This window comes from Pelmatolapia mariae, linkage group LG8 (assembly GCF_036321145.2).
Source record: "Pelmatolapia mariae isolate MD_Pm_ZW linkage group LG8, Pm_UMD_F_2, whole genome shotgun sequence".
NCBI classification, from domain to species: Eukaryota; Metazoa; Chordata; class Actinopteri; order Cichliformes; family Cichlidae; genus Pelmatolapia; species Pelmatolapia mariae.
The window spans coordinates 23,395,371-23,418,288 of NC_086234.1; the positions used below are offsets into that span (position 1 = coordinate 23,395,371).

At 39.9% G+C, this 22,918-nt stretch overlaps 1 protein-coding gene across 5 annotated transcripts in view; it reads right to left on the bottom strand.

The window, feature by feature from the left end:
- cacna1g (calcium channel, voltage-dependent, T type, alpha 1G subunit) overlaps positions 1–22,918 on the bottom strand; it is a 218,841-nt gene that overhangs the window by 64,535 nt on the left and 131,388 nt on the right. For all 5 annotated transcript variants that reach the window (XM_063481624.1, XM_063481626.1, XM_063481623.1 and 2 more), the window contains 3 exons: positions 19,043–19,166; positions 11,369–11,437; positions 8,421–8,605 (listed from right to left, as the gene is read on the bottom strand). In XM_063481624.1, coding sequence (XP_063337694.1) covers positions 8,421–8,605; positions 11,369–11,437; positions 19,043–19,166 — 378 coding nt within the window. The remainder of the gene's footprint in view (positions 1–8,420; positions 8,606–11,368; positions 11,438–19,042; positions 19,167–22,918) is intronic.

A 22,918-nucleotide genomic window follows, 5' to 3' on the forward strand; every position in this document is an offset into this window, starting at 1 on the left:
TAATTAAAATGCCCAGTGAGTGTGAGTTTGCCACAGTTGAATTGGGGTGATAACAAGCTGATATTGAAGGAAATTCTTTAGCTTTATGAAGCCGTGCCTGTTTTCTGGTGTGTTTGGGGAATTTGGGGGACTAACTGATTTAATGTTACAGTTTGGAAGTTTTACACATACATTATTCTGGTTGAGCGGTTGCTGTAATTTTTTATTTAGCAAACTGGCAAAATGGTAATGACATGTTCTAGTAAATATTTTTAAAAGGGCCCTGTTGTGCTCATTTCCTGCTTCATATTTTTATTCTTGGACTCGACTAAAGTAGCTTTGCATTGAGTCATGATTGGAAAACAATCATTTGTCTCATACCGGGGCTTGGCGCAGCTATTCAGTTGATTTTCTGTTGGAACGAAGTCATTTTAGCTCCTTTCCCCTTCCCTTTAAGCCAGTTTTCTTCTGATTGGCTGCCCCTTGTAAACAGAAGGTTTGAACAGCTGGTGGGTTGGGCTTCTGCACTTAATACAGTCTTAATACAGGAACAAATAAGGAAAAAAACTCTGGAATTGAGCATAATAGTTTGGCATCCTCCATGCGACTAAGAAGAAATTGGTGGTTGCCCGTGAGATTGATTATTTTCATTTATTTATTCATATTGTTGTCAGTGACCAAATGCAAGCAGTGTTGCCAACTTAGCGACTTTGTCGCTATATTTAGCGAGTTTTCAGACCCCCCTTTTTTTTTCTAAAAAAAAGTCGCTAAAAAAAGACGTGAAAGCGCGTATCGCTTTTACTCTCAACAAGCAGCGGGTGCTGTAACGCAGTCAGTTCTTCTTTTACTCTTTTACTCTTATGCTGTTTTGTGGATCACAAGGTTTAAAACTACTTATAAACACACACACACAAAGTAACTCCACCAGAGTGCCTATTTCGGGTCACTTTTGCCGGTCCAAGCCCGGGTAAAGCAGCAGGGTTGGAATTGTGACGTTGCTAAAAGAAATTTAATTTGTAGTTCTAAATAAACTCTAAATGCATTTAGGACGTTTTTTACTCACTTTATGTCTCTTCCACGATGTTATTTCTCTCTCCAACAACAGAGGTTACAATTATATTAGCATGACCAATTATGCAAATTAGGTGATGACGTCATTTAGCGACTTCTAGCGACTTTTAGGACAACCAATAGCGATTTTCCTTACTGAGGAGTTGGCAACACTGAATGCAAGTAGTTGTGGCTACCAGGCCTAAGTGGTGACCTTGAGGTTGAGGGTGCAACACCCACAGGTGGCAACAACTTTTAATCGCAAGGTGATTGTTCACGTTTCTCAAGTTGGAGGCAACCTGTTTCTAAATATTTAGGATCCTAACCCAACTGACTGCAGTCTGAATCATTCTGCCCCTATAAGCTGAACTAGGGGACACAACTTATCTGGTTGTATTCTGGCTGTATTCAGAGTCATGTTAAAACAGCAAGCATGCCAACCATTCTGCAGTTAAACCGCTGACCTTCAACAACTACCTCAGTGCTTCTAAATTTTAAACTTTCTGAATTTCAGTTTCAAATCTGTGAGGTTCATGTAAATTTTAGACATCAATAGATTTGGATTTTCACTGATATATCATGGTTAATCACTGTATCCACAAACTGATTCAATGTAATTGCCAAATTGATGCCACTGCCCAACCGTTCTATTGCTTACTGATAGCAAATTGACTCAGCTTAATTGCTGTTTTATTGTGGTTTTGACACATCAAAGTCACTTTGAACATAGCAGTTGATAGCACGTGGGCACAGTCCTGATGACCATCTTTGAAGCAACCCATTTTAAAGGCAACGCTATGCAAGATCATAAGTGGTAATAGTTTTTTGTTGCACTATGGTACCCAACCACTGTTTTCTCTAGTGTCACTACAGCCTAAGTAAGGACTCAGCAGTTACTGTGGCTGAAAGTTAAAATTTGACATTAAGAATCTTACTAGCCATCCATACATTTCTTGTGCTTATTCTGTTCTCCAAATATGTAATTTCAAGAAGTCACATTGAAATCTCACATTAATCTGATGGCAAGTCAATGCACCGAAACTCTGTTCTTAAACTAACTAGACTAACTGCTCTATATTGTAAATGACAATAAAGTACCTATTGTATTCTATTCCATTCTCAGACAAATAACACTAAATTGTCCTGATACTGGGTCTTTGACCCAGTCTTTCTGTGTTTCCGGACTTGTTTGTTGGAATATTCTGTGTGATTCATAGTTTCATGGTTATATTTACGTTGTGCATAAAGTATGCTTCAGTTAGCCTTCAGTTCTTAGTCATCTTAGAGTTTTCAGGGTCTCGTCTTCCCCTGTGTTTAGTCAGCCTTGTCTTCATGTTTGTTTATCTCTTGTCTCCATCGTTGCTGTCCCCGTATCTGTTTCTCTGTAGATTTTTCTTTTTCCAGTTTTTCTGTAATTATGTCCTCAGTCTCCCTCTGCTCGTGGTTGCGTCGTCAGCTCATGCTGTGTGGTTTTGTATTTTTCTGTGAGTTCCTTTTTTTTTTTTTTTGTAGTTTCCATGTTTTCTAGTTTCCGGTTCCTAGTACCTAGCTTCTTCCTTGCTAGAATTTAGTTTTTTGTATTTCCTTTGAGCCTCTAGATTTGGCAATAAAGCTGCTTTTTAGTTAATTATCTCTGTCTCCAATTGCTGCACCTGGGTCCTGCCCAACCTAAATAATCCAGCTTCTGCACTATGTAGCAGCTGTCAGTGGTCCTGCATTTTATGCGATTTGTTTTATTTGCTTAAATGAAGAGGAAAAGTTAGCTAGTCAGCTTGTTTAGTGAACACGAGGGAATATGATTTGACACCTAGTGTTGCTGTTCATACAATGTCCTGTTAAAATAGAGATTATCCGTGCCAACACAGCTGCAGGTGTCACCGCTCAGCTGTGTCTGCATCTTCCCAATGAGGCTGGATTGAACTTTTAACACTTTAGTATTAGTTTTAGCAGTAGCTAGCTTCAATAAGCAAAATTTTTTGCTGATAATTGTTTCGCTTCTGAAGTTGCAATTCAGTCAGTGTTGTCATCTTCCAAGCAACAGTTTTAAGTACGCAGTACACAATAATCAGACTATACTGTATAAACCAGAGCAGCAAACTTATAGCTTAATATAGCCTTTAATGCTGCGCTCCTTCTTATGGATTAAAAGTTAATAACTTAAAAATGATTTTTGGTATTTCTTTCCTGTAATTCATCTGCGGCCTCAGCAGAGGAGAGAACCAAGCTGCACAGCTCAGCTCTTTCTTCTTCTCTTTTTCTTTTTCTGTCTTTTCTCTTTCCTTTGCTTTCTGTCTCTCTTTGTATCGAATCTAGATCTGCCCATCGTTCCCTGCCATTCTGCATCTCTGTCAAACTGGTGACATCATGCCCGAAGGAAATTGTTGCCCTTTGCTCCTAAAAATATTTCCCCCAGATTCAAAATGGGTCTGATTTCCTCTTGTAATTGCTCCATATTTTTTTCTAATCTGACTTTAAAACCGTTGCTAGCCCTGCTAATACAAACTCAGCTGTCATCTGAGGATTAAATAAGGCAGGGCATATAACAGGAAGACTTAAAGAGGATTCAGCGGCATTTAGAAACAGGTGAATCTCTTCAAGCATTCACTTTGTCACAGTTGCACCAGATTTAATTAGGAAGCCACTCATTTGACAGCAAGCTTATACTTTTAATGTCACATTACCATTTTCAGTCAAAATCACACTTGTGTGTGTGTGTTTTTCAGCACCAGGGCTGAAGAAAGACTGAATTTTTGCATTGAGGGATTCGATTAGTTACAAATTCATCCCACAGTGTGACTACAAGCCCAAACATATATCCATAATGAATTATCCACAGGAAGATCACGGGCTTTCTAAAAGGGCACTCACAGTGATTCCCCTTCCAAAGCCAGTGCCAATGCAAATGCCAGTGTCACTGCCAATGGCAATGTCAATGCAAAAGCCAATTCCCTGTTTAGATTCTTCTTTCTTTTTTTTTTTGCAGAGAATAATTATGGATCCACACCAAATTCCACTCAGTCCTTCATCTGCCCATGCTTCACTTCACCAACAAGATCAGTGCAATTCAGCTCAGTAGTTTTGCTGACAAGATTGCACTTTGCAAGAAGTTGCTTATGAATCCTCTAAGGTCTAAGGCAGGGGTGGGGAACTCCAGGCCTCAAGAGCCAGTGTCCTGCAGGTTTTAGATCTCACCCTGGGTCAACACACCTAAATCAAATGATTAGTTCATTACCAGGCCTCTGGGGAACTTCATGACATGTTGAGGAGGTAATTTAGCCATTTGGATGAAGGACACATCTAAAACCTGCAGGACACCGGCCTTTGAGGCCTGGAGTTCCCCCACCCCTGGTCTAAGCTGTCATTGGTGATAACTCCAACAAACAGACAAAACCCAACACAAATATAAATGGAACAGTTTTTGGTGCATATCAGTGAAAATGGTTATGTTCTTTGTCCCTGATCGAGTAGACTTGAGGGAACAATTAAATAAAAACAAAAGTTGCAAATTGTGATTGGCTAGGATTGGTGTCATTGCCAATAATTTAGACCTCAGAGGGTTAATGAGATATCTATTTAAGCCTTTCCTTTTTAGTAACATCCGTAACCTCTAAACAGAACATGCACAAACTAGTAAAGATTAGAAGTTAATGACTTGTTACAATAGTTTAAAAGAGACTATATTTATGCCTCCATTTCTCATTCAACCCACACAATCCAACAGTCTTTTGTTGTTGTAGAAGGTTTTAAACTGACTGATAACAGACACTTAACTATTGTTATATATTAGTAAACGCACAGATACAATGTGGGCATTAAGTTAATGCAGTTTTGAGCATAGTTTCTTTTAAAAAGAACAGCATTGTAGCTACCAAACTACTGACGCCTACATGTAGGAACATGAAGAAAACACTACAAACAAACCCCAAACCAAGTAACTTCTGAAGGCTGCAATGTGACAGAAAAGTGATGAAAAAAAAATAACCCGGAGTTTTCCAACTAAGAGCAAATTCACCCGGTTTAATTAAACCCAAACATTACAGAACGAAGTCAAAGACGAAAGTAGCGCTTTGAACGCAGGAGAGCAAGAGCAGTCTCATCAAAAGATTTCGCTTTCATGTCAAAGGTGAAAGTTAAAAAAGCAAAAGGATGGGGGAAAGAGATCAGTGCTGTTCAGCGGGTAAATTTGGCAGGATGAAAATGAATATTTGATTTTTGTGCTCTTCCCAAGAACTGCGATAAATATTCAAGAGAGGGCAAAGCCTGGAGAGCTCCCCTTCACGAGATGAGACATCCAAGAGGCTGCATGTGTACACGCATGCGCGCACACACACACACACACACACACACACACACACACACACACACACACACACACACACACACACACACAAAGAATAGATAAAACTCAAAGCAGTGCACATATTTGGAAAATACAAAAACGTGGTTCAAATCGGTGATCTCTGATTTATTTCTGCTCAAATGAACACAACTGTGAAATTGTGTGCATGCTGACATTAACATGAATGCATGCTAAAATAAATGCATACACACATAGACACACACACTGACACACTTGCATCTCCTTACTGAGACTGAGAGGAAGCTCAGTTTATGACAACACTTGAAAACATATCGTTATTACTACTAGAACTGTTAAACCAAGCATTAGCAACACTTACGTTTGCTGTATTTACGTTTGCTGTATTTAAGAGTCTTTCCTATATGTGTCTTTTAACATTGCTCACCAGCTACCGATTATTATTATTTTATATTGTCATGTGAAAAAGGAGGTTTTCGCAGACTTGTATAGAGTACTGTAAAAAAATAAATACGCCCCATGATTCAAGAGCTTGTAGACCCTTTTTTCCACACTTTCCACTTACATGATCAACAGGACCTCTAAACAGAACAAAAAAACACTAGGAGTTTAATATCTTGGACTCTCCACCTTTTGCTTGTAGAAGTAGAAGTTTCTTGGATCTAAGGAGCTTGGAAAGAAAAGCGTCTGGACTTCTTTCATTTTCTTGAAGACGTTTCACCTCTCATCCGAGAAGCTTCTTCAGTTCTAAGAGCAACTGGTGGAGATTATCAAAGCTTCTCAAACAGCCACTTCATAAACTTATGGCACAGCATAGAAGAGCTACCTCGACGGGACAAGACCTGTCCATCTGCATCTAAAGGACAGAGGTCACTCTTTCGAAGACGCTAACGTTCACATTTTGGACAGAGAAGACAGATGGTGTGAAAGAGGAGTGAAAGAAGCCATCTATGTCCACTGTGAACGACCATCTTTGAACAGAGGCGGTAGTTTACGACACCAACTGTCTGCCATCTATAATCCAGTGTTGAGATCCCATCCCAGACCCTTAACGCCCACTCACATTCTGGGCCATCTGACCTCAGGAAATCACATGATAGAGTGGGGCTAGGTTTCACAATGAGCTCACCCGAAACCCTGGCTGATTGTGACCTACACCCGTTTTCACACCTTGGCTTGTGTGATTAGATAGAGGATCAATAGGGGGTCCATGACCCTCTTAGGGACACTCCCACCAGTTGCTCTTAGAACTGAAGAAGCTTCTCGGATGAGCGGTGAAATTTAAAGAAGTCCAGATGCCTTTCTTTCCAAGCTGCTTAGACTACGATGACCTGGATGACTGAGAACCTTCAAAGACAAGTTTCTTGGACAAGACATCAAACCTAAAGTTCAGTTTTCTTCTTTTTCTCAACCTCTCAAGAGTACCATGACCACACAGAAACTCATTATCTCTGTTAAAGTAAGTCTGAGTTGTTGTTAATCAGAATAACACAAAGTTGGTATCAATAGTCCTGACACAGATAAGCAACTGCATATTGTCTGTGGTTGTTCACATTCTCAACTATAAGGCATTTACCACAACCGCTTGCTCCAAAGTGAAGCTCAGATGAAAAAATGTACTATTTAGTGCTGTCAGCGTTAATCTCGTTAAAATGACATTAACGCCATTACCGCAGTAACACAGCAAATCTCCGTTAGCGTTAGAGTTAGCGCGGATCGCCCCGTTGGCAGGGCTGCGCGGCGTCAATGCGTTAGCGCGGTTAGCTCATTAGCTTGTTAGCACCATCCAGCCCTACGCACGGGGCGATCCGCACTAACTCGCTAATGGAGATTTGCCGCGTTATGGTGTTAACGTCATTTTAATGAGATTAACGCTGACAGCACTAGTACTAATGCATCAAAAGCAGCCATAACCATTTTACCCCAGGCCAGGAATATCAGCAAATACGTTTATTGATAAGAAGTATTGGTATCAATGCTGTTATCAATAAAATGCTAACAATAGGGCTGCCACAAACTACTATTTTGATAGTCGACTAGTCACCGATTATTTTTGCGATTAGTCGACTAATCAGATCATGCATCCATTGGACGTAAAATGTACAGCTTATTGCACCAGCATGCATCTGCTTACAGTTTACAGCTTTAAGTGTTTAAGGTATGTGCTAACTAAAAATAAAGACAAGATGATAGTTTATTAAATTTTAATGAAATTTGCAGATTGTTTCGGTGAAGTTTAATAAACTCAGCCGTCTGCTCCTTGCTATCTAAAATGTAACAGGACACCGGAGTATATTCTCGAGCATCTCACACTTCTGATAATCAGTTGTCTGCTTGATGTTTATTCAGCTGTGTAAAAACTATAACTTTAATCTCAGCCAAACTGATTTACTCAGGAACAAATAAAATACAGAAAAAAGCCAAACAATAACATTTTTAAGTTATCTAAGTGACTTATATATCATGTTTAACCTGAGTAGCGAAAGACGGCGGTGGGTTTGAAAACGATTTGCCGGGAGTCCGGTGTTCTCACCGGCTCTAGTGAGCCTTGAACCTCGGCTAACTATCGAGCTGGTGGGTAACAGACGTCTCCGAAAACGTCGGAGCGCTTTTGAAAATATGTGGTGTCTTCATAAACTGAGCAGATATTTGAGGTTTGCACAACTACATTCTCGCCTGAAAATATGTTAAACGTTTATTTTGTGACCCATAAAGAATAATAAGAGTAATATTAAAACTAACTAGCTGCCGCCATTGTTGGAAACTGAGCAGGGCCGCACTGTGAATTCTGGGACACAGCTTCTTCTTCTTCGGGGTTTAACGGCAGCTGGCATCCTTCTTCATCCTTCTTCATGCCATCTTCTGTTTCAGTCCGTTATTACACTCTTAAATCCTACTACTTATTCCTGCATCTTTTGGGATCTTACAAAGCTTCAAACGACGCGTCGACTATTAAATTGGTCGTCGACGATTTTGATAGTCAACGTAATCGTGACTAGTCGACTAATCGTGGCAGTCCTAGCTAACAACAACCATCCCCAGGGGAAGTTATCTATGACGTTCAGTGACTTACCGTAGCGGTCTCAGAGTTCTCAGCAGCCTCAGCACTCTGAGCATGCCCAGGATCTTGGTTTCGGATTGGGAAATGAGAGACACCAGGATGTCTATAACAGAAATCATGACGAGCATCCCGTCCAGAACGTTCCAGCTGCTCCTCAGGTACGCCTTGTCCCCGAAAAAAAAGCCCATAGACACGATCTGGACAGCAAAGAAGACCACAGTATGTTAATATAAAGCAGAAAGCACTGAGTTTAGACTGCCGAGTGCCAGTTTGGTTTGGATATTAGTTTAAATGAATTATTCACCATGAATAAGTGGCTGACAAATGATACACGAATCAGTAATTTAATATCTATTTTTGTCACTGTGGCTGCAATTTGTTTATCTAGCCAGTGTTCTATTTATTAGGAGTCGGCGCTTAATGTCCCATACGCCCAGCTTATTGACTTAGTGAAGTGACTGTTTGTTTGGCAGTGAAGATCATAAAAGCTGCAAGTGCTCCAAACTTCATTTCTGTTTCCATAGGTTCGACTCATCACGTATTCTGCCGATGAAGCGATTTGTATTCCAGAACATTTTTCCCTGAGCTCAAACTTATTAAATTAGGCCAAGACAACTGTTTTTGCATCACGCAATTTCACAATACTCCAACTGAAAAGATGAGAGGCGATAAGATCGTTTGTATAAGTCGATACTAATCAATATAGCGGACAATTAATTAAAAAAAGGCTGCTACAGAGGCCTTTGTTTTTGATTTGGACTTGACAAGGCCATTGCAACACTTGACTCATTTCTTTTTCAGCTGTTCTCTTGTACATTTTCAGCTCTTATATGATAAAGTTTGACCTAAGCTTTCGCTCTCAAACATATGGCCTCGCATTTGACCCAAGAATACTTTGGCAGTCCTAAGAGTTCATGGTCGACTCAGTGGCTGCAAGGTGTTGATGTCCTGTTGCTGCGAATCAAGCCCAAATCATCACCCTCCACCTCCGTGCTTCAGAGCTGAAGCATTTGTGCCAATATTTGGTTTTTGCTACATATTATGGCCAAACATTTCCACTTTGAACTTATCTGTTCAAAGCACACTGTTCCAGAAATCTTGTGGTTTGTTCAGCTGCAGTTTTGCTAAGCTGTGCTGCCATAGTCTTTTTAGAGTGAAAAGGCTTTCGTCTAATAACCCTTCTAAACAAGCCATAATTTTTCAGTCTCCCATGAACTTTAACATTTAACTGAAGCATGTAGTGACTTTTTAGTTTTTAGGGTTGGTTTTTTTTTTTTTTTTGCAGTTTCCGTGAGCATTGCACAACCTGACCTTGATATGAATTTACTGGGACATCTACCCCAGGAAGATTAGCAGCTGACTCAAATGGTTTCCCCTTGTGAATAATGTTTCTCACGGTAGAATAATGGACTTCAAATTGTTTGTAAATTGCCTTGTAACCCTTCCAAACAGACAAACCACACAGACCTAAGTCCTCCAGATGTGCAAACTGCCAAACAATGTGCAAACTTCTGGTTTTATGGAGGTGCTCACACTTGCTGATGATCAATTAGTCAAGACCATTTGACTACGTGTCAGTTAGTCTGCCACTTACTTAATTCTGGCTGCTACTTACCCTCTGAATTCCTATGGAAACAGTTACACAGCACTTACTTACTCACACACTGCTTCATTTTCATTAAATAAATAAATGTACAGCATATGAATAGATAATATACAGTATTTAAATACAGTCACTGAAAAAGTATAGATGAAAAATTCAGTTGCATTTCATGTAACTGCTAACAGCTCAGTCACCTGAAGGCGACATGGGACATCAACTACACACTGAACTTCTGTCAGAAGTCAACAGGGGTAAAAATACAATGTGTAATATTTAACAATGCAATCTATTTTTAATATGAAAGGCTTCCACTCCGTGTTCAGCTGTTCTTAAAAAATAAAATAAAATAAAAACTCCCTCCGAAATGGGGCAATAGACTTATTATAGTATTATAATTGAAACACGAGGTAAAAGAGTAGATGCATAGTTGTTTTGTTTTTTGTTTGATTAGATTTAATTTTAATTTCCTTTTCAAAATGCTCAACGTTTAAAAATGCTAACATCTTTCATGCTAACCATTCGCCACTGTTACGTTTTTGCATCACACATAGATTACCTGAGCATTAGATGATAGAACCAGTGCTCTGTGTGTGCGTATTTGTGTGCAAGCCCAACGTTTGTGAGTCGCCGGGACCGAAAATAGAGAAAGAGGCTTTGAATGAGTGACACCGATGAACTTTCCTCCCCTCTGCCTCCGCGAGCTCCTGCCCACGCCACCATGGACCTCCATTCAAAGCTGGGCCATTTGAATACTGGCGAGACAATACTCCTCTTAGCATTATGAAACTGCCCTCAGAAGGTGTGCATTCACTGTCTGTTCACCTCTCTCGTTCTCACCCTCTCCTCCCTCCCCCTCCCTCCCCCTCCATATGCCCACTCTGTCTTTTCTATTATGGAATCCTTACACTACATGCAGGTATCAGGCAGACTCTGTTATCGCTACAGCTTTGTGTCTTGGTGGTTTTGGGAGTGCGCTTTGAGTTTCTTCCTCTCATGCAAAAATCTTTGTTTTGTTTGCAAACACCAGGGTGTCATATCATCTTTCGTTTAAACTTCAGAGCAAAGTCGAGCAAAGTCGAGCTCTCGATGCGAGGCAACCAGTGTTTTCACGGCACCAAAATAACCTGACCTACCAAATATTTTGAGGCACGAGAGCTGATATCAACTAAGTGAATAAAAACAGGAGTCAGGGATGACTTCATGGGAGAATGAACAGCAGATATTTGAGTCTTTAAAAGGGTAAAAGTAAGTATGGAGTATGCAACATCCTCTCACACAGTGGCTAAAATGAGCAAAGCCTTTCACAAACTTTGCACCGGGGTTTAAAAGGTATTGTTGGCAATTCAGCGTGACTCACCTTTACAGTCATCTCAGCCACAAAGATTGCTGTGAATATGTAGTTGGACACTGTCAGGAAAACCCGCTCCTGCCAAACAAAAGGGAAAAGGAAAAAAGAGAGTGAGAAGAGAGGCTTCGTTGAGCAGAGGTAGTTCTCATGAAATGTTCTGAGCACCTTTTTTTTTTACTCAGTTTGTTGTTTGCTTCTAAGCTGACTAGTGTACAGCTGAATAATGCATGAGAGAGCTGCTTTCCACATACACTATCTGAAAATGTGTTTGTACAAACACCCCTATTGTGCGCTCTCTAATGATAGCTGGCAGGCAATTATAAAGTTTACTTTGTATTAAAACAACATGAAATATTGAAACAAGGGATCTGCTTTGGTATTTATGCTCACAACCTTATAAGAGCGGTAAAAAAATGTACTCAAATATCTCATAAATCCCCGAGGGGTAAAATTCAGGACAATAAATGAGATCAAATAAAAGAAAAAAGGAATTTTTGTTTTTTAAAACAATGCAATGATAGAAAAACTCTTAAACTCCCTGAATAAACAGCACTACACTGGGAACAAGTGGAATAATAACAACAGTACACTTTAAAAATTGTTCTTTTAAATACAGTTGAATGCTGAAAGCAATGGTGCCTTTGAGGAGTCTCTAATATGTATGGAAAGGTAAATAGCACAGTAATGGTTATTTCAGTTATTTGTGTTGGTGTACATTACTGTGCAAAAGTTTTGAGTGATCATTCATTTCTTTATTATTCTGTTTCCAAGGAACCTGACTTTCTTCATTTCTTTTTTTAAAGAGTCTTGAATAGTTGTTCTCCAGGCTTTCTGAAGGTCTTTCACAGTTTTCTTTGTACATTGGCTGCTTTTTCACTCAGTTTTAGTCGGGTCTTTTTACCTGGTCATTTTCAATAATGTTTTGTTTTATTGTGTTTGTTTGTGAAGCCACTTAAACTGACCTATGAATCATTCAACCACAAAAATGACGCCTAACTCAAGGGACGAACCAACGTTGTGTCAACTTAGCAAAACGCTTCAGGCACTTTGTACCTAAGAGCCTGTCACAAAAATACGTCATTTATTCCAATTTCTTTTATTGAATCTATGAAAAATTGCAGAGACAACACAATGTGACAGACATCAAATAGTACATCTGCACCATCACTGTGATTCCCAAAGAGCTATCAGCCAAAAACTTGTGATATCTTGGCATGCTGTGCAGTGTGTCCTGCAGGAAGTGGAAGGCCTAAAACCCTATCTAAAGTAGATGAACAGTATCTGAAAGTCATGTCCTTAAGAAAAAGGAAAAGAAAAATCCAGCAAAGATTTGACACAGGACCTGAAAGATGCATCTGGTCTTTCAGTTGATCCATCTACTCTTTATCTAGTGGCTATCAAGCAGCCACTGGGGGATGAACAATGGAACAAATGCCAGGCAATACAAAGAAGAGCTTTGAATGGCTTTCAAGAACCCTGGAGAACTATTCCTGAAGACTACAGGAAGGAGCTGCAGGAAGGAGCGCTTTCGCAGATCATTCATCCCAACAGCAGTTAGACTCTATAACTCCTCAATCACGATGTCATAAGTCACTGGACATTGTGGACACGGTCACCACTTCATACATAATGCACCTTCTATGCGTATGGACGTGTGCAGGTATATGTGTATGCATATGTATACATATGTGTGTACATGTGTGTGTGCGTGTACATGTCAATACTTATAGATATCTAATACTTGCATAGGAATAGTAGTGGTAGAATAGTTAAATTTATGTCTTGCATATTTACACAACCATATCCATAATCACATACTGTGTATGCTACCGTTGTATATAGTGTATTATCTTACTTATTTTATATTTGTTTGGATTCTTTTTTCTGCTATCTGCACCTGAGCTGAGGTAATGCAAAAATCTCCCCACCATGGGATCAATAAAGTCATATCTTATCTTAACTTATCTTAACTTATCTTATCTTATTACTAGAAAGCTTGTGGCTCTGGCTTTCAAGTTCATTATAACAAACTTAGTTTGTTGCCTTGTATTCTGTAATCCATGTATAAGTCGCTCTACCTACTACCCATTTTTCTAACAAAATGCAAAGAAATGAAGGGGAGCTCATGACTTTTGCTCAATACTGCATTTTCTAGTTTTGGGGACAACACTAAACACACGCAAGCAGTGTGGCTCCACTGTGATCTAGACTCCTGTAGTCATTGGTGTTTATTAGAAGGATGATGCTTTTTACTGTCATGATACAATGAAAGGTGGAATTTTGAGAATAAACTACTATCATGTTAAAAAAACGAATTATTGGTTCTAAAAACACAGTCATATATTACAATAATAACCTGTTTCTAGCAATTTCACTAGGAACAGTATTATACTGCAATGCATATTTTCAGTATAGTATACATTATACTGCACACTGTAAAATCACAGCTTTTAACTGCTGACAAATCACACTGTCAGTACTTCACTGTAAGTTAACTGTGAAATTTCTCACAGTGAAACACAGTGCATGTGTTGAGAAACAACAATTAAAGGCTGAAATTGGAACTTCACCAATTAAACAAGCATGTTGCATCAGATGCTTTATTTTTTCATGAGAGAGAGAGTCATTTTCAAAAACAAGCACCATTAATTAGTTGTGTGTATGCACACAATACAACACCATATCTCCATCTATACACAGTCATATCATTGCGCTCCCATGCTCCCCTGTTGCCTGAAGCAGTATCCGTCAGTAGTTTAGTGTGTGCGCATGCAGGAGAGGATGGGAGCCTATTTACTGAGCTAAACAAGGACTAAGGAGAGAAAACAAGCACGAATAAGATCCTTTCACTGAGTGCTTGTTTACCCTGCATCCCCTCTGTCTGAGGAGACACGACCCTGTCCTGCCACTGAATGTACATGTGTGCATGTGAGTGTGTGTGTGGGTTTAGGTGGCTCTCTTTCCCACGGCCTCCAACTACCATCACACATACTCAGTGGAACGCAAAGTCATGCACACACGTATAAACAGAGATGGCAGTCCTGTGGTGATTTTTCTGAAGTCTCTGGGAATGTCAGGCATGACATCACTGGGAATGCTGTCGTAGCGAGGGTTTATAAATTCCAGCCTTGACATTAGCCATTCCTGTTCTCTGTAAACAAGTGTTCATACCTCCATTCATTACAAAGCAACAGAAATTTTGATGTTAAATTTTAAAGTGTGCGCCTGAATAAAACACAAAGTCACTAACTAAGACTAACGCTGCAAAAAGTGCAATTTGTTCTTGGTCTAATGTTCAGTTCACTTTTATTTATATAACGTCAAATCAGAGCTACAGTCGCCTAAAGGCTCCTTGTATTGAAAGGTAAAGACCCAACAATAATACAGAGAAAATCCCAACAATCACATAAACCTTATGAACATGCACTTGGCGACAGTGGGAAGGAAGAAACTTTACATAATATATCTCACTTACCCAAGCACTTTTTTTAATGTCTAAGTGCTTTTGTCTAAGGGGGTTTTCACAGTTGCTCTAGTTTGTTTAAATCAAACTCTGGTTCGTTTTTTCCTCTTGTTGCGGTTCGTTTGTGCAGATGTGAACACAGTAATCACGCTCGGGTGCAGACCAAAAATAACAAACTAGAGGAGGTGGTCACGGTATGTTTTCAAATTAACTCCATAGCAGTTCGTTCATGGTGTAAACAGGTGACCTGACCCCGATCCGAACCAACTACCAGGTGTAGTTTACTAGTTTGAGCTAAAAAAATGTCCCATAGCCATGGATACTTTGTTTTCTGGGATGCAGCAAGTTATTATAAATGTGCAAAGGTCTATACAGGCTAGCAACGAGCTGTGGAATGAATTTAAATTGTCTCAAGTAGTCCAGAACATAACACCTTCTTCCTGTATTTACTTTTGTTGATCCACCTCAGACACATCAGCCAATAAGGAAGCTGAACATTCTCAGGTGGCTTGTAGTGACACATTTTGGCTCGCTTAGAGTTCACTTGGATTTTCCTCTGTGTGAAAACAAACCAAATCACGGGAAAAAGTTAAAGTTTACAAACTCATCAACTGATTTGGGCCAGAGTAAACGAGCTACAGGTGTGAAAACGCCATAACATTCACACACATTTACACTCCAATGAATACATCAGATGTGTCTGGCCAGATTGGCCAGATGTTTCTAACCAATAAGCGGGTGCAATGAAAAGAAACCAAACCACAGAAAACTTCATAAAGTCGTCCACTATTCTGGACCACAGTAAGTGAACTATAGGTGTTTAATGCCCTAAATGTACATTTTTTAAGAACCCTGTAGAAGAAGAAGGAGCCTACATTTTGTAAATGCAGGTTGCTGGCCACTGCAGATACCAGAAATACAATGGTAATAAATTTGGTGACTGCCAGAGGTGAATTAAATTAGCTAATAAAGCTTGCTTTTGTTAGATACTTTGACTGAGTTAACTTTATTATTTAGCTAATATTGGGCTGCCTTTTAAGTGTTGCAGAGAGTTAATTGTCCTGATGCATGCTCAATCACTGAGAAAGGAAATCCCAGAAAGTTAATTCTGTTCAGTAGGATTTCGTGTTTTCAGTGGGAGAAAACATTTCGTCATTCATTCAAGGGCCTGCTTCGGTCTGAAGAAGAGACAGCTAAATGTAGGGCATGTAATTACATCACAAATACCTATGAAATACTTATATGCACATCTTGCAAGTCGTATCAATTGTGCAAATGCTGTAATGCTCCCTACCACCCAACACCAACTTCTCAGGACAGAGTTCACGCTTATTTTATCACACAGACCTGGCAACAATGTTTAATAGTTAAAATATTGCATTAAGTTAGTATAACACCTTAGATTGAAGAAGAAAGAATGGGACAGCCCACGCCCGATGAGCAGATATGATGCAATCAAAGGTTATATTTAGCATAGGTTTTAATATGTCTTCAATCAAAGTTTGCTGAATGAAAATGTAATCTATGGTTGAAAAGCAAGTCATGTACATACTCTCAAACGTGCAGTTCATCATGTCACTTTTTGATGTACATTTAATGTTTGACAGTACCTGTAAACACAGGAGCTCTACCAGACAAACAGACGTAATACTCCATTAGCAGCTATTTAAGCTAGCATGAAACAATTATGTAAACTTTCCACTTTTTTCATAATGTGTGTATATACACATTTTAGCCAAGCTGAAACAAATATAGCAGGCTAAATAAAGGCAATATACAGGAAGGCTAAATATAGTGTACTAGCTGCAATACTGCAATTACCCAGTGTCATTTTAGCTAGCTAAATGGCAAAAACAAAGATGAGTCATCTTTCATTTCATTTGATCATATCATCAAACAAGATGAGGCAATACAGTTTTCTCTATTTATGTCCTCTGGGTCTATTTCTCTATATCTTGGATATATTTTTAGCCTAAGGCAGGACAGTGACAGGAATCCGGGCACCATCAATAGGAGTAACGCACCTCCCTGTTGCTTCTTTCACCTTCATCTCCGGTGGTGGTGGTGCTGTTATTTGCAGTTCAACACCTGGAATCTTGTTTGCCTGACCACAAGTCTGGTCACCCCAAGAATCAGACCCAGTTTGAAGTAATGCTAAATATAGTGGCAAAAGCCAGCTATGACCTAGAGGTACTTTGCTTAACCATATGCCAGTAAAAGCAAAACCCATTACTAAACACTTTCAGTAGGCGATTTACACTGGAAGCCCTTTAGAGGTTCAGTGCCTTTTTTTCTTTAAAGGAACTCAGTATTATTAGTTATATAATGAACACCATGTAGTCATGCACATTAAAAAAAAAACTTTCATCACATCCTGTGTATGTTCGTACGTATCCTTCTATCTTAATTTTGTATTTCTTAAAGGTTTTTGTGGCTGTGGCGTTCATTAAATGTACAGCCCAGGAAATATGAGAAGTGTCACAAAGGTGGTATTGTCATAGTTTTTAAAAAAAAACAGACAAATTAATTCAGGCTACATTTTGCATGTACTTCACAGGGATTAACTGTTTATAGCCATTTACACCTGTTTATACCGTAAAGCACTAGATATGTATTTTTCCAGCAACATACTGTTGTTGTACTTTTCAGAGGGGCTGCTGTAAAATCAGCTGGTAAAAGTGCTGAAACACAATGTGGATCAATCTGCCTGTGCTTAGAAACAGCAACCAAAGGCAGAAACTGGCATTTCTCTTTGTGTCTAGCGGCACTTCTATCTTAAAGTGGTCTGGAGCAGATGACGCGGCCCCTGAAAACTTCGATGGATCGTATATTTGCCTGCTCACGCTGATATAATTCAGTTTAGAGCTTTAGACAGTGATGCATTGTCCCCTAGTTCAATTAGAAATAATAAATCATAATAGGTGCTATAATCATCCTCAATCATTTCCACTGAGCTACAGGACGACAGTATCCAGGCAACACACAGCACCAAACCAAAACAGTAATGGACCGCAAGCCAAATGCAACGCGAGTGACATAACTTCCAGGACAATAAACTAATTATGTAGCGTGCATTCCACGCTAAAATGTTGTGACTGAGACGCTTTATCTCTGACATTTCTATTTAAAGTAAATTACATGTATTGTGTCAAGTTGGCGCAGTGGGGTGATGTAGAGCAGGTACTTTCAAAGAGTAGCAGCGCAGTGATAAATTATACATGTTTGGATGTTATAAGCTGATTCACAATCGGCTTCATTAATTCAAAACAACCCGCAAAGACAAACAAATGGCATCATGCAATGACCACCCGGGCAAATGAGGTCTGTAGCAGTAAGCATCGCAGCTCGCAACTGTAATGACTGCTCATTCTCTTGTTTGAGGCTGCTTGCTGCGTCATACATTTCCATCTCATTTCAATAACGACCTCTGGGTGCAGGCCGGACACTGCGGCCACGGCAGGAAGCTGGCGAAATATATGTGCATCTGAAAATACTGCTCTCTGATGTGAATCCTAGAGCGGCTGCTGCGCTGGATATCGCAGACGTGAGAGGGGAGAAATCAATGCTTGTGTATGTGTGCGCGTTCCTTCTGCCTTGATGAGAACGGGCGGCCTGTGGAGGCAGCCCCCATTTGTTAAACATCTCCTTTCCTGGACATTAGCCACGTACGCCAGCCCACGGATAATTGAATCAATTACGACAGCGCTGTCTCCTCCGTGTTTCAGTCGCAAAACAAGCAAAACGCCACGTTCCAGCGAGACCAAACTGCAATTAGGCCGATCCGTGGAACACCTTGCCCAGCGAAGGAAAAAAGAATAAAAAAATCAAACAGTGATAATTATTGTGTTTATGCATGGAACGTCTGGGCCCGGTTCTGCTGTTATTGCTGGAAAGGACACAGAGTTAGGTGTGTGTTTGTGTTGCTGCAAGGCATCCAGCCAGTCCTCTGTTTGAAGGGAATGGCGCATTAGCGAAAGAGGTGATGGTGTTGATGATGTAGTGCATCAGGTACAGGGGTATAGCACAGATTACCCAAAGCTGCTGGCTTGCAGTCAAACAGGAGTGGTTCCCTGTTAACGCTATGCTCCACTCCATTTCTCTGAACAGAGAAAACTACACACCTGATTCTTTCCATGCGTTTGTGTTTGTCTGAGCAGAGGTTGGAATTCCCGTTTGTCTCCTTTTCTCTACCTACCTACATGACATGTTGTGACACTTACAGCACTTTTGGAGTCGATTCGAGGCCTCTCCATGGCGATGGTGATGCAGTTGAGGAAGATAATGACCAGTACGACGTGGTCAAACATCTTGTGGGTGATGATCTTATTGCACACGATCCGGAACCTTACAAATAAAAGGCAAAAAACAAAGAATGGACATTTCTATGAGAGAGGAAATAGGCTTGGCATATACAGTAAAAGTACATAAAGTGTCCTATTTCCCTTAACAGGACATTTCCTCCAATCCATCCACACTACAGCCACAGTATAGCCATTGTTCACTGTCACATGACTGCCTTAAACACTACCTTTAGGCAGTGTCTGCTTCCTTTCTCCTCTGAGCCTGCAAACGAGCACAGTGCTTCAGAGGTAGACAAACAGGCTATATCTAACTGTGGACACACGGCAATCAAACAATGATGATGATACTGGAGACGGTTTTGAGCTAGAGGGAAAGCATCGCCATAAATACTTGTAGTGGCAGCAAAACATGTTTTTATACTGAGCTGGCAGAAGAAGAAGAATTTACCTGCTCCTGTGTGTGTGTTGTGAACAATTGATATAAACAAAAATGAATTAGCTGCCACAAAACAAGGCTACTTACAAGACTTTTGGCCTCGTTTTTATATCCAAAATTGAGTCGGAGTCAGAAATCGGGAGTTAATTAAGCATAAAAGAATGATTTTGGGGAATTACCAGTAGTGTTAATTTAGGGTAGCTGAGACATAAAGATTAGAACAATAATACATTTGCAATGCAATTAGAGCCAAACATAGCAACCAAATTTAGCAACTCACACTGCAGTCCCAAAAACCTAACTGGCGACTGCAACTGCAACAAAACCTGTACAACCCCCCCCCCCAAAAAAAAATGGCAACACCTTTAAATACTGAAGCAATTGAATTTACATTATTACCTGCAACCAGCAATACCTACTATGAAACTAACCACCAGCTGGAATTACTGTAATAGAAACGCAACTTACAATTCCAACTGTGCAAGGAAAAAAAGTGCTAAAATTACAGCAACACCTTGAACCAAACAGAACATCTCATGGAAAAAAATCATCCATTGCAACTATGGCAACTACGGCAACAAAAGATGGCAATCCAAGAAACTTACCCAGCTATGGGAACTATGGCAAAACCTTTAACAGTATGTTGCAAATCCTGCAAATACAAATTCCATCAAATTCCATCAACAGTAAACCAACTGCAGGAATTACAGCAACACCAATAACTAATCACAGCGACTAATCAAAGTAAATCAGTTACTCAAATTACAGCAACACCTCCTGCAACTAAACTACCAATACAAAACAGAAAATATAGCAGTACCTGCAACCTACAACACCAACTCAGCAACTACACCAGCTGCTGCAATTACAGCGGCACCTTTAACCAAACACCGTGGATCATGGATGTAAATCAGTTGCAACAATTATGGCAACAACTGCACCAAAACATGGCTAATCTTGCAACTAAGATATCTATTGATACTGCAGTGGCATATGAAAACACAGCAGCCTTAACAGCTTAAACAGGTAGTGTAAATACAGTACCCATCACAGCGGATAGCTGCCCCTCCCTGAGCCTGGTTCTGCTGGAGGTTTCTTCCTGTTAAAAGGGAGTTTTTCCTTCCCACTATTGCCAAATGCTTGCTCAAAGGGGGCCATTGGATTGTTGGGGTTTTCTCTGTATTTACTGTACAATATAAAGTGCTTTATGGCGATTGCTGCTGTGATATGGCGCTGTATAAATAAAATTTAAAATTTAAAAAAACACATCGACTTCTGGAACAAACCAGCAACTAAATCAGCTTCTTCGGCTACAGAAACAGCTTTCAGTAAATAAGCAAAGACTGCAGCTTCATACATTAGCTATTACAGATACATCAAAGTGCATGTAGCGTTGTTATTGTAGTCGGCTGGACTTTGATTTTATTTGATAGCTGAACTGATGAGATTTTGGATCATTGAATTTGTAAGAGTGTGTCACATTTTACAAGCACTTCAAGTGTGTTTTGTCTGGGAAACCCTCAGATGTACAAACACTGGAGCAAAATGTGCAGTGTTTCCTCTGAACTGCACTGGCGTAGACGTTTTAAAGCGCCACGAAATGGTTCTGCTCATGCTAGTGGAGGCGTGTTCTATAAAACCTGGAATAATACTACGTGCCGCACAAGGGCATTCATAAGAAATGAACTATCTCATTTAATTTAAGAGCGCTTGTCTCGCGTACAGTAACTCTGTAATGAAGCGCTGTAGATTTAGGAGTCATTAATTATGCCTTGCTTTCATTACACAACATGAAAAGGTCCTCGTGGCTTTCGGTTCGTGACAGCAGGAAGAAAGAGGGAATGCTTGTTATGTATGGCAGCAGGGATTAAACTGTGCATCAAATCCACTTTGATGCCTCGTATCAGCAGAAGTGTACAGCAGAGGACAATATTGTGAGGCTCAGATCTGGATTTCAGGCTCTATTTGGCAATACAAGCATCACTGTGTCGACACTTGCTGCATTTGTGTGGCATGTGTGTATGCGAGTGTGTTATTCATTGTCGTACAGGCTGTGGTATTTCATATCTGTGTGCAAGAGGCTTAATGATAAAGAATTTGTGTGTTTTCCTAAAGTGGCGTAGCAGCTCCTCCTCTGATGTTAGAAGAGCTCATTCTCTGGATGTGAACTTTCATGTCAAAGTCAAATAACCTCCTCTTCTTCAAAATGCACACTAAAAATAGGGGGAAAAAACAAAAAAAAAGCTGCCACTACAAGATGAAGTGGAAAATGCTCCGTTCGAAACACTCGCTGACATCTTGGTGTTTCTATGACAGGATTTTGACACGAGCTTGAAGCTTTGCCCTGAGATGATATTTACTGACCTTTTGAGTTTTCTAGCATCAAAACTTTTAAATGACAGCTGACATCATTGACTTATTCATTGCAGTTAGTTTTAGCTTTTCAAATGTCACAAAGAGCGTCTGAAAACTCGTCTCTTGTATAAAGCTTTGAAAGTCGTTTTCTTGAATCCCCTGAAACTGTTGATGGTTCTGTAGACTGGCCACCATTGTTAATTAGAATGTACAAGAAATAAAGGTTAACATGGTTTATTACCTCAACTTGTGGTACAAACTGGTATTCAGGTTCAGCTTCCAGGTTCAGCTTCAGTTCATATCTCCTCAACACAGTACAGCAGTCCCTCGTTTATTGGGGTAGTGAGGTTCTAAAAATAACCCGCGATAGGGGAAATCCGCTAAGTAGCCAACTTTATTTTTTTTACAATTGTTTTATGGCTGTAAAACCCCTCACTACACACTTTACAAGCATTTTTTTCCGACAGGCTCAAACATTTCCACACTTTTCTCTCTTGTTTAAACACTCTCAAAGTTCAAACCTTCTAGAAAAATAAGTCCAGTATTGCAGAATGAAACTAAAGGCACCCGCGGTTCCCTTTGATGGTGCAAAACGTTTCGTCGACATTTTTTGCATTTGTTTGAGAAAACTTACAAACATACAGTACGGCACTTCAGAGTCACACTGCTGAACGCTTTCTGTATTGTACAGGAGACACGGCATGAGATTGATTGGCAATGGTCTACAGCCAATCAGAACGCAGAACAAAATGGGCTGTAAAAAAAAAAGAAAAGCATGCAAAATTGCACAAAAAAAATCAGCGAAACAGCGAGACCGCAAAAGGTGAACCGCGTTATAGCGAGGGACCACTGTAAATACAGTCAAGTGCGGTCTGTGATTGAGTAGTTTGCAGAACCACCTAGCACTGATAACCTGAAGTAACCCTTATATGTATGACATTAACAGTCTGTCATGTCATTGTGGAAGGATTCTTCTTTACATTGTTGCTTCATTTTACTTTTCT